The following is a 12,670-nucleotide window of genomic DNA, read 5'->3' as shown; positions in this document are numbered from 1 at the left end:
GCCATTCGCCATGTTTGTGCTTCTTTTTGATCATTCGGTAGTGTGCGTGTTGGTGCCGATGCCGCCGCCAGTGTGTGCGGACCGGTCTAGACGCCGACGACTCTGCGCGCCACGTCCGCCCGTAGAAGGGGAAACCGCCTGGCGCCGTCTTGGCGCCAGGCCCGGACTTCGCACCGGTGTGTGTCGTGCGGTCGCCGCTGCACATCACGTACGCACACACCAGCGACTTAAGCCGCTGCCGCAGTCGCAGTCACACTGCGCTGCGCAGCTGCCCGCAACCGCGAATCGTAATATCATAATAATTGATCGGGCGCATACTCTTCTCCTACACGCACCAAATAATACCGGTGGCGCCATCGGCATCACCACAACAACATTGTATTGCGTAGGGGTAAGATGGCGCCGGTGGATTTCCGGTGTTTCAAAGCGGAACTGTGTTATTAAGACCTCAAACACACCTGTGTGCTGGTACAGGCATGAAATTTCAACTTCCGCACCTGTCTTTCGTGTATTTATATTTGAAAACACTAAAAAACACTTAGAATTAAATAATTTTTAGTGTTTTAAGGAGTGTTTCGGTAATTTTACATCGAAATTTTTATTTAATACGCATGAATGCGTCCGTTATTTCCGTTGGCGTCTCTTATTTCCATCCGAATTAAATTTCTAACATCTGTGGCAATGGGCTCGACAACAATGCAGAGGACGAGGCCGATTAACCGCCTGAAGAAGCCGAATTTGTATAGGCACGGAAATTGGTACTTACAACACCGGTCGAAATGTGATATATCACAAAATACAAATTCATTCATAACCTTAAATTGTGATGCTAATTGAGTTGCATACGTTATCGGCGCGCTCGTAACACGCGCTTAATTATAATTACGTAATCGTTATGAGTTGTGAGAGTGGCACGACCTAGAGCAGCGCGAGTTATGATCGCGGGCGTAATGAAGCGTAATGTTACGGCGCAGTAATAATGCGAGCAAGCGCGCGCGCGAAACTCGCGAAAAACGCCCGCGAAAGTCGCGCGAAACCGCGGCGCCTACGAGGATTTTTTATTGGTTCCATGTCGCCACCGTGCCGGCCCGTAATTCACAATGTAATTGGCGGCGTCTAGGTAAACAATGTGCAAATTATTTTCACTCCATTACGCGCGAAATGAAGCACGGCTAAAAATAACACGCCGAAAACAATAAACACGTTCAAAAAATTAAAATAAACCAAAAATTAATATGAAATAATTTTTTTTAAATAAAAACAAATGAAAAAACAATGTTTCCGCCCGGGATCGAACCGGGGACCTTCCGCGTGTTAGGCGGATGTGATAACCACTACACCACGGAAACAGTTATGAGAGTATTGTCATTCTAAGTATTTTACTAAGAAAATATTTATATTTATATGGAATATTAAATTTCCTTTTTTGGCTTTGTTTGAAAATACTCTCCGAGAGTAATTTCCAGTGATCGTGAGTACGGGTCAGCGTCAGACGCACTATATGATTATGTATCATTTGTCTGGGCAGCGCGCATCGCATCAGGGCTCGACGTCCACATCCTGCACGAACACGCCGCGCAAATGACAGGTTGGCGCAGATAATTCCATCATCCCGAGACTCCCAACCAGTACCAACTACCACACAACCACTACAGGCATAAAATTTAAACATCAACTCTTGTTTCACTCTCAAGTTTCACGATGCAACGACAATCAAACAAACAATTGGAGCATTAAATCGTGAAATGCACCAGAAACCAGTTTCGGATTGTTTTGATGTTTTATCAAAATGTTAATTATGTATATGATAATTATCAAAAGCCGAAAAAAAATTGGACAGACGGTGTCTCGACAGTCGAAAACGATGATTGTCGCCGGGTTGCCGCTGTTTGTCGGGTGGCGCCGAGGCAGCGAATCCGGCGAACATGTGTTTTTCATTATTATTATCATTAAACACGCATACACACATCGGGCCCACACACTATCGACATCAATCGGCGCACAAAAAGCGCTCGAAACGCACAAAAAGACGCCGACCGCAGCTCGTAGTATAGTCATCGAGCCACTTTCGCGGCGGCCCCGACAATCGGAATGACGCCAGCGACCAGCGACGAATTGGTGGCTGTCGCCAGAAATAAATACACCGCGCGTGGAACTCGAGAAAGAAGTCCGAGCAAGTCGTCACTCATGCTAATTATGTTGTCATTGACCAAGAAAAAAACGATTTTACACTTGTACAACTTATAGTATAGGCAACACAACATACATGCCAATAGCTTTAATAACTAAATACAAATACAAAAGTGAATAAAACGTGCTCGTCGGCGAAATCACGTCCGCACGTAATTGTAATGATCGCCGTATAAATTCTCGAAATGATTAATCGCGACGCATCGGAACTCGAGCACACCACTGGCTGGCATTAAACGCGTAATTAATTATGATATACTGGATGCTGATACATTACATATTGCAGCCCTCAACCGAGTTGAACTTTTGAGCTCTAGCCGTGGGTTAAACACAAGTTAAATCAATAAAGCATAAAACAAACACGAAGAGGAGTAGACTCAACCGAAGTAGAGACTGGTAACAAATAATAATGCGGCGATGAAACGCATGAGATTTATTTTTTTATTTTTATTTCTTGGCCCGTAGAAGAGAAGATTGGGACGCAAGTGGGTAGTGAGCCCAGACGGTCTCCTCGCTTATTAGGCCCGCGTGCTGCAACGCAAACATCAACATGCCGAAGAAGACAACGGGGCGCGCGCGGCGCTCATTCCGAGACGATTAAACAAAAGAACGCCCATGGGGCCGAAGGCTGGTTGCGAGCCGCATGTGGTCCCATCTATCGATGCACTGCGACGCCGGTCGAATTCTTGAATTCTTTCTGTTGCACTAACAACAAGACCAAGAGACCAAGACCAGTCTTCAACTCTTTTTTAATTTTTTATTTTTTATTTTTAAGCTTAGTGTGTGTTTTTGAAATGATAATCAAATATTGAACCGATGAGAGATGCTGGTAACTGTTTTGATTAATAATATCGATAATTATAGACGTTGCATGTTCCATTCTTCATTTTCAAAATGAAAAGAGTTATAATTCAATTGATAAATTTTTCTCCGCTACGCGAAAAAATGCCGTCGAAATGTTTTACAAGCAAGTTGATGAGAACGTCAACTTTTTCACGTTGTATGCAACCGGTCCCGTTCCTTTCTGTCTTTATCACTAGCTGCATACTGAGTTTTTTGTGCGCGAAATTAAAAAAACAGCACGGCGAGTCATCGCCACAATGCAGATGTCGCTGCGGTATTCATTTACAAACCAAACACACTCCGCGCTGTTTTTTTCTTTTCTTTTTGGAATGCGGTGTGTGTGCAAAAGATACAAAAAAGGTTAAAAGGACTTGTTTTAGTCGGAATACCATTTAAGTCGTTTACACTGCTCATTGTGCGTATTATTTACCTTTTTAACTCTTTCTTTGCTAGTTGAAAAGTGGAAGAAACAAGTTGAAATCTTTAATTTTACGAAATTATTTAGAGTGACAGGACCACACCGTAAAAACTTTTATTTCAGTCGAATGAAAGATGAAAGATGAACTTTGGAGGGCTTTGAACTGACCGCAAAGTTTTCTTTTTGAAATTGAAAACTTTATTTGGTTCTTCGCGGCGCGCATATATTTGCGTTGTTATTGAAGGATGAAAAATTAACGACGCCGACAAACGATTTTGTTTTTCCAACACAACGTAGTTTTTCTCGCGCATTTCTTATTTTCTACATTATCGCTTACAAACAACGCGACGCCAGTACCACCGCCGCCGCCGGCGTGGTGCCGCAGCAACATGGGAATCAACAAGAAATCATCATTTGTTGTCCCATGTCCGCCGTTGGCGACTCTTCCGTCTCGCTTCTTCTTTATTCTTTATTAATTTCGCAGCGCGGTCTTTGTGCGACTTCGCTGGCGGCGGCGGCGGCGGTGGCGACGCGCCAGAGGACGCGCCAGCGACCGAATGACGGGCGCCTACGGTGCGCCCGGCGTCTCTCGGCGGCGTCGCGACGTCAGCGCCGCCTGTCTGCCGGTCTCGCGTGTTCGTCCTTCGCCGCCACCGCCACCGCAGACGCAAACACAGACAGACGCACGCTGCGTCATCATTACATGCTTATTTTACAAACAAACCAGTATTAAATTAAAAACTACGCAGAATATAGGTTAAAATTATTTCCTAACCTCAAAAACTCTCTGACAACATAACCTTATTCTTTGAAGCGGTGTCATTACACTAAACATCGACTTGCAATGACTTTTAGTACTTTTATCGCCCATTTTCATCCGAGTGCACTCTACAAGAATGTGTTTGGTACCCGGTAATATCAATAACCATTTACAAACGCCAAAGTAAATTTTTTTCTTCTCCTTTTTTAACCAAAACTAAATTTATTTTTGTTTACTTTGATTAGCAAGTTCCAAAAGAAAGAAAACTTTTATTATTACCAATCATAATCGGTGATTGCCTAAATGTTAACCTAATTTAACCTTAAATCGGAAAACTTTCTATTGTGATATTTTCTTTTATTATTCCCGCGCAAAGAAAATACTATAAAGTTGTTGACGCATTAAAATGCAGCAATAAAAACAAAAATCAAAAATGATGGCGTAAAATTAATGCTACATGCGCATTATACATTAAAGTATTAAACAAGAAAATTTCAGCTATTTAAGAGTGATAGATATCTGATGGCGATGAAAGCGAGACAAGGGTGATATATTATCTGTTAATATACAGAGTGTTACCTCTAAAATATTAAAAAACTAAAAATAACCTCAAAATTATTTATTTTAATTTAATTTTTCTTTGATTTAATTTTTTTCAAATAAATTTTTTTGTGTTGTGAAACACGCAGTGTGTTAAAGATCACTGCAGACTCCCAATGGCGGGCGTCTCGCCGGCGCGGCACCCCCTGTTTATGCCACTGTCAATATTAATGTCACCCTTGTTTATAAAATCAACGATGATGATGATATCGCCTCGCTGTATAAAAGTATATCGTTTTGTTGCGACGGTCGTCGTCGTCGTCGGCGGCGGCGGCCGGCCGACGCCACCACCGCCGCCGCCGTCGCCTATTATGTTTGCTCCACATACCGCGGCGGCGCGCGGGAGAGGAAAAATATATTCTATCTGTTCACACTCGTCCCCCTCGGCAGCGCCATAAACAAACCGTTCGCGCAAACTTTCGCATTGATAGATAGCGGTTTAGGGACACAAACAGGCAAACAAGTTGACTATCAAAGTATTATTAGCGATCGGTTGGAATCCAATCGAAGTTTATGCGTTTTACGATTGTTAGGCAACCAAATACACGTGTATAACGCGTTGTATTCGTAATTAAATCGACTACGCATGCGTAGTAGTGTTGGTTGTGTAAATATTTGGCGCGCTGGGATTTCGCACTGCTGCTGGATGCGCACAGCATCAGTTAGCAGTAAATAAATGATGGTTTAGTCGTTTTATATAAACATGAAACGAGAAGGGAAGTCGCCCGCCGCCATGCCGCCGGGACGCCGCGGTTCTTAGAAGTTCTGGCGTCCGTCCTGGGGCGTCGCGGCGGCGCGCCGCCACCGCGCCACCCGACTTTTTGTCAAATTAATAAAAATGCAGACGCGCGCGCTCCAAAACATTCGCCGAATGACGTGTGCGAGCGCGATCATCTCCTCATCCACCCCAATCTTCACTCATGCATGGCCCAGGGTGGTGCGTGCACAACAACAACAGTTGTCGCCGGCGGCGTCGTCTTCGGCGGTGGTGGGTCCGTCGCGCCTTCCGGCCGCCGGCGATTACCGCACCGCCGCCGCGGCGACGTAGTACTACAAACAACATAAAGACGAGGCGCCCGCCGCCACCGCCGCCGCCGCGATTCGCTTCGATTGAGTTATATCCGATATGATTTGTTTACATGACCACTGCCAAATTGTAGCACCACCGCGGCACCATTCCCAGTCCTCGTGGCCGCCGTCTTCCGTCTCAGACGGGGGCGGCGAGCGTTTTTCGGTTAATATATCGCATCCCCCCCCCCCAAACTCAACAAAACCCGCCTGATACATCGAACGTTTGTTTGTTTCCTTATATTAAAAAATTCAACATTATACAAAGTGTCCCAATAAATTATTTAATTACATAACAACATAATCATGACTAAACCACGTGTTTTTCTTCAAATAAAAACAAAATCATAACAAAACAAACACGCAATTGTATAATTTCACTTATCGCATGTCACGACCTCCCTGAACAACATTCCCGTCGATATCAACGCGACGCAAATCGTTTAAATACCATTTAAACAAATTAATCCATCCACTCTTACAACCTCCAACTCTCCAGTCTCAAGTTAGCTGGCGTGCCACGAAAGCACAATACGCGCGGTGGAGACTTGAGTCCGCGCTCTCACCTTGCGAAGTAAACGAATTCGGTGACTAATCGCGTGATCTCACACCGCACCAGCCCGCGCATCGATCGCCACACATTCCGAAGGTGGCACTTAGAAGTAGTGCTGATAGCAGACACAAAAAGTAAACACCGCAAAAAAGTAGTGCGCTGCGATAGCGATGGAGACGCCGAGCGAGGACGAGGCGGTCGTGCCACTCTACCTGGGGCTTGACCTCAGCACACAACAAGTTAGTCCTTCACATATCATTCAATATCTTATTTTATTTTAGTTTATATTGCCATGTGTTATCATCCCACGGCATTATTACTAGAATTAGTTGTGTTTTTTATTTGGGTTGTGATTATTGACTTGGTTTCAACGCTTTGAGGTTAAAAACTTAAAACATACACTAAATAAGAATTGCAATGGTAGATTTTTAATTTACTGTTAGTTTTACCGCTTGGGAGATGTAGTTGCATTGTGTGTAAATTGCGATGAAAGCGTGGAAAATTATTTTGATTCTGTGCGCGAAGAAAGTTTTATTTAAAGCCACGTAATTTGTTTTATTTTGTTTTTGATGCACGTGTCGACACCTGTTGATTTTATTTGAAAACTTAAACTCACGTTGTGATACACTGCGCGCCACCTATCGCTATAAATATCAACTATTTTAATTAAAATTAAATTTTAGCTGAAAGCAGTTGTTGTCGATGATGAACTCAAAATTCTCCACACAGCTTCCGTACAATTCGACAGTGACCTCCCAGAATTTAGGTAAATATCATTTTTAAATAAATAAAACATTAATTATATAAAACAATAATTAAATAGGACTCATGGAGGTGTAGTGCAAAACAAATTAAATTCCTTGGTGGTGACCACACCGACGCTTTTATGGGTCAAAGCTTTAGATATGCTGATGGACCGATTAACCGTCTGCGGTGTGGAGTTCTCAAAAATCGTCGCAATTTCTGGAACTGCTCAGGTATTTATACGAACCCAACCAAAATATTAAAAATAATAAAATTTGTGGTTTCTAGCAACACGGATCTGTTTTTTGGTACAAAGGAGCTGAAGAAACTCTTCAAAAACTAGACCCCAGTGAGTTTTTACATCATCAACTAGCCAGTTGTTTCTCCACATCGAATAGTCCAGTCTGGATGGACAGCAGCACGACTGTATTCTGCAGACAGTTAGAAGAATCCGTTGGAGGACCTAAGAAACTGTCAGAAATCACTGGATCCAGAGCCTATGAACGTTTCACTGCCTCACAAATCGCAAAAGTTGCAAAACTCAACACTGACGCTTATAATAATACTGAAGTTTGTTAAATTTTTATTAAATTTTACTTTTATATTATAAATAATGTTATTTCAGAGAATTTCATTAGTTAGTAGTTTCCTCTGCTCATTATTCTTGGGAAAAATCGCTCCTATTGACTATGCGGATGCATCTGGTATGAATATAATGGATCTCCAAACGAAACAATGGAATGAAAAGTTGTTGAAAGTATGTGGAGGTGCGGATTTAGAAGAAAAACTAGGAAAACCTGTGGTTTCTTATACGAATCTCGGTGATATTTCACCGTATTATGTTGACCGGTGGGAGTTTAGTAAAGATTGTAAAGTGATTGCATTTACCGGTGATAATCCTGCATCGATGGCAGGGATGCGTTTGGGTAAAGGATGGTTGGCAATCAGTCTGGGCACAAGCGATACTTTGATTTTATGGTTGAATGAGCGAATTGTTGTTACAGAAGGACATATTTTTTGTAATCCTGTTGATGAGGATGCTTACATGGGTTTATTATGGTTGGTATTTCATTAATTATCATTTTTATAAACTATTTTTACAAAAAAATAATTTTTAGTTATAAAAATGGTTCATTAACAAGAGAAAAAATCCGGGATAAATGTTGTGATGGTTCTTGGGAGATATTCAATCATCTCCTAGATAGTACACCACGAGGAAACTTTGGCAATATGGGTTTTTATTTTGCTACCCAAGAAATCAATCCGTATTTGCAAGGAGATTATAGATTTAATAAAGCAGGGGAGAAAGTTTTAAAGTTTACCAGTCTCGAAGTTGAAGTACGAGCGTTAATAGAAGGACAATTCATTGCAAAACGCGCACATGTTGAAGATATTGGTTTTGATTTCGATGAAAACACCAAAATCTTAGCTACAGGCGGTGCGTCAAAAAATCACGCAATTTTGCAAGTCATGGCGGACGTTTTCAACGCTCCCGTTTACATTCAAGTACGTTGCAAACAAAATGGCGATTGGTTTAAATTTGAATCGTGTTTTTTGTTTATGTTTGTTTAGGAAACATCTGATTCAGCGATGTTGGGCGCAGCATTCCAAGCCAAACACGGCCTACATCGCCCGACGGATTTCTTTGAAATCACAAAGTGCCTTCCGGAACCGAAACTTGTGTGTGAACCGTATACCGATTCTAATGAAATTTATGCGCCAATGGTGGAGCGATATCGCAAAATCGCCGAAGAGTTAGAAACGTTAGTTACTCCGAATTATGCTACGCAATAGTAGAAAATGAGATCTTACCTTTATACATTTCCGATGAAACACAACTTTGTGATATTTTAGAGCATTTTATAACGTTATACTCGTCAGATTGATTTAATAAAAACTAATTAAACTGTTGAACTTGTAACGGTCGCTGCACGTCTGATGTCTGTCGTTTATTCCAGATGGTACAACTATTGCTCCCTGGCGGTGACTTTATGACTTACGTGATATTCAAAATAATATTTTTAAAATTGTGCAAATAAACGATGTAAAACCGTTAAAAATTAGTAAAATAATAAGATTTAATTTTTATTTAATGATTTTGATTTATATTTATTGTTTAAATCATTGAAATTAAACAATTTAAAAATTCAAAAGTTGAAAATTGTTGAATATGGAACTTGCAGCGCCAACTAGCGGCGATTACTCTAACTAAATTACGCTCATAACATGTTGCCTACAGTAAACATCCATATTCGAAATAAAATATCAACCTGTTGTCTGGTTTAAATCGTAAGTGCACTAAAAACATAAAAATATCGATTATATGAACACATAGAAATTAAAATGCAAATTCCCGTGCACTTTACTTTAACCGGGGCCGCGCCCGCCGGCAGATTGCTAATGGGCAAATTGCACATTCAGCGTAGGAGCCGCCGCGGATAAAAACGAAGAAGCAATTAAATTTGCATTTTTTCATTGAAACGTGCTCGATAAAAGTGTAAAAATCATTGAATCCGAACGGGAGCGTTTAAAAATCAATTACGCGCGTATGAAGCAAGCCGAGCAGCGAGACGCAACCTTCATCGTGGTCGAAGAACCTTTCGAAACGCTCGCAACGATTTCGCTAAATAATTTCAACAATTTTAATAATTCTAATTAAAAACAAATTCCGCGCACTTTTCGACTCCACTACGGAAGGTAGGAAGCACGCAAGTATTTAATATCATTAAGCGTATTTAGATATTTAGAGATATGACAACATTTCCGCTTGTTAAACCGATTAAAACGAGATCAAAAGAAATAGGAAGTTGTTAATGATCTCAATTAGTGTGTAGATAATTGAAACACTTTAATATTCATAACATACGACACTTTTTTCATTAAATATAGTTGCGGTTGCATTTGCGGTGAAATAATTTGCATTTTTTAGTTTTTAGATCTTAATTTCTCGGTGTTACGATAAGTGCAACACGCGCATTATCGATAACGAGTGTGTTATTTGAATTTATCGATGCTCATAATACTTTGCGAAAAGTGTAATTATGTAATAACACGATAAGAGAAGCATTAAGTTTTATGTCGGCGTCTGTTGCGCTAATATTCAGCTCTGGGGGGCTTTCGCCTGGCAAACAAAATGCATTAAACTGCATAAAAGTGCATTATCGTGCGTTATGATTATTCACGTCATGAATCACGATGTAAAATTCATATTTAAGGTCGAATAAAATTACAAAAAACATTTATTGCTTCACAACGCCACCTAGCGTATAATAACACAACATTTTGAGGTTAAACGAGTGTAAGTTTTGAAAGTACAGAACCAGTGCGATATTTAAATGTTATCCCGATTGTTATAGCATTCCAAGCTGCAAGTATCAACTAGAATCCGTTTTAGTATCGTTTATGACTTCAACTTCAATGTCAAGCTCAGATATTCTGATTAAAACGAAGAAAAAAAAGTGAAATACATAAAAGTAAGGTTAAGGTATGTATTACAAGCTGCATGTCACATATCACAGGTGATTTTTTATTGTATTATAGCAATAATTACTTCCTTGCAGTCAAACAACGTTTACAGTTGGTTTTTATTTCTATTACACCAACTTTTACTCAATTAATATCTGCATATTTCACATTCGACTGGTCAGCGAACGCTAAAACGAGAAGCGGCGAGTATGTGGCGAAAAAACCTTGAAAAATCTCAACTGCATGCACTCACAATCTATGACATTCATTTAATTGAATTTAACAAACATAAAACGTGGAATATCCGTCTTGACAATGATGTAAGTGTAAATATAAGTATAAGTAAATCCGTGTTTCATGAATAAATAATAAGTTTTATATTTTAGGGAATCCCAAAGGAGAATTTATTATAATTTGCATATGCAGCGAATACGGAAGTTGTCTATCGGAAGAGGAAATCATAAAGAAGCAGATCAAAAGCGTGCGATATGAGTAGTGTGCGCAAATAATGCTAATAATGTAATTATCGACAGACGGCAGACAGCGTTTGTGCATGTCATGCACATTTTACATTGTGCATTCGTTTGCATTCAATTTACGAGGTGGAAATCAATGTTATTAATGTCATTATGTGATCTTTGCGCTACCACATTGCATTAATAACGCTTTTATATTAATTTCTGTACTTATGCTCGGATGGTTTATGGTTTAGGTCAAGAGACTACGGAAGTGAATCATTTTCTTGACTTCTTGACTAAAAATGATGTTTTTTTATAGTTTTCTTTACCGTTTTCTATAACAACGTAGGTAGGAGGCGCTGGAGGTCGTCCTTGCAAGTGTCATTACACTTTTGAATCATTGAATCATCTCGTGATGTTATACTCGTAGACGTCTAAGGAAGGAAGCCGGTAATTCAGTTTTTAGCCGGCGGTAAAAGTGAACAAGGAGTTCACCTTCGCGATGCCAATTCGCGCTAGACCTAGAAGCACATACAGCGGCTGATTTTGTCTTCATCAACAGATTATTAACAGTATAAATCAGCTGATCGTTGTTTAGTCATAAAAATTCGTTAATGATAGCGCTCAATGTTAAACCGCGCCGGAAATTACCGAAATTTGCAATTTCAACGTAAAATATACAGAGTAATCAGTAAATTCATCACATACACAACAAAATAATTAAATTTTATAAAAAATACTTTGTATATTTATATTGATTGTGATTTTGTAGTTGATTCTATGATTAATTTGGAGAAATCACAATCGAATTTCAATGTTATTGACCAATGTCTTTAACCTACACAAGGTGCACCTGCTGATCAATGTTCTTCTTAATTACGCTCAGCAGACTTGGCAATTTTTATTTTGCCAATAAAACTTACACCGAAATTAATTACTTATAAATTTTGTGTGTTTCGTTAGCCGTTTGTTAAATTAGACATGCAGTGATTGCATTTTTAGATATTTAGAGCAAGGTTGGCGCCGAAAACGTCGGCTGACCGTCTTAGCACGTCTTCGTGCTAATTTCTTCATGCGTTTCATGCATTTCCCAAACCAACTAATTATGGTTTCGCATCGGGTTCCGAAATATTCGGATATAATGCTTCACACTAAGAAAATTAAAGTGTGGTTTTAATTTGCTTCCTGATTTTGTCATAATTTTTTGATTATTGTTACAAATTCTTGCAAATTATTACAAATTATGATTAGTTTAATTTATTTTAACAATTTTAAATGTTTTTATGAAGAAATTTGAGGTTAATTTTAAGATAATTTAAGAAATAATGCATTTGTGCATCAACCTTGAGTTTAATTTAATAATATCACCAAAGTATTTACTTGTAAGTAAATTTATAACGTGACCGCGCACGTTTCAATTTCAGTAATTATTGCAAACGCTTAATTTATGCATAATTCACTGAATTAACCCAGTTACAGCGTTGCCAATACTTAAAACTCAATTCCAAACATTTCATTTGATATCAATATATCGCCAGACACTTAAAATACCTGAATTTAATTAATTTATC

At 39.7% G+C, this 12,670-nt stretch overlaps 1 protein-coding gene, 1 long non-coding RNA gene and 1 other non-coding gene across 3 annotated transcripts; 2 read left to right on the top strand and 1 right to left on the bottom strand.

Moving 5' to 3' along the window:
• The first annotated feature begins 967 nt into the window (after positions 1-967).
• Positions 968-3,520, top strand: LOC135800682 (uncharacterized). The gene is made up of 3 exons (XR_010550212.1): positions 968-1,120; positions 2,477-2,586; positions 2,656-3,520. It is a non-coding gene; the product is annotated as an uncharacterized lncRNA (long non-coding RNA).
• TRNAV-AAC (transfer RNA valine (anticodon AAC)) lies at positions 1,277-1,349 on the bottom strand. The gene has a single exon. It is a non-coding gene; the product is annotated as a tRNA-Val (tRNA).
• A 2,813-nt stretch (positions 3,521-6,333) lies between the features above and the next one.
• LOC135800672 (xylulose kinase) lies at positions 6,334-9,090 on the top strand. The gene is made up of 7 exons (XM_065313977.1): positions 6,334-6,671; positions 7,116-7,198; positions 7,256-7,409; positions 7,465-7,746; positions 7,802-8,235; positions 8,295-8,682; positions 8,749-9,090. The coding sequence occupies exons 1-7, from the start codon at positions 6,603-6,605 to the stop codon at positions 8,968-8,970; spliced, it is 1,632 nt and encodes a 543-aa protein (XP_065170049.1). The 5' UTR covers positions 6,334-6,602; the 3' UTR covers positions 8,971-9,090.
• The last annotated feature ends 3,580 nt before the right edge of the window (positions 9,091-12,670 follow it).

Source organism: Atheta coriaria, unplaced genomic scaffold, assembly GCF_025399875.1.
Source record: "Atheta coriaria isolate IRGN ID8LTWV9N9 unplaced genomic scaffold, Caltech_Dcor_3.1 hic_scaffold_10_pilon, whole genome shotgun sequence".
Taxonomy (NCBI): domain Eukaryota; kingdom Metazoa; phylum Arthropoda; class Insecta; order Coleoptera; family Staphylinidae; genus Dalotia; species Dalotia coriaria.
Note: the sequence above shows the minus strand (reverse complement) of the source record. Positions and strands in the feature narration are given on the sequence as shown.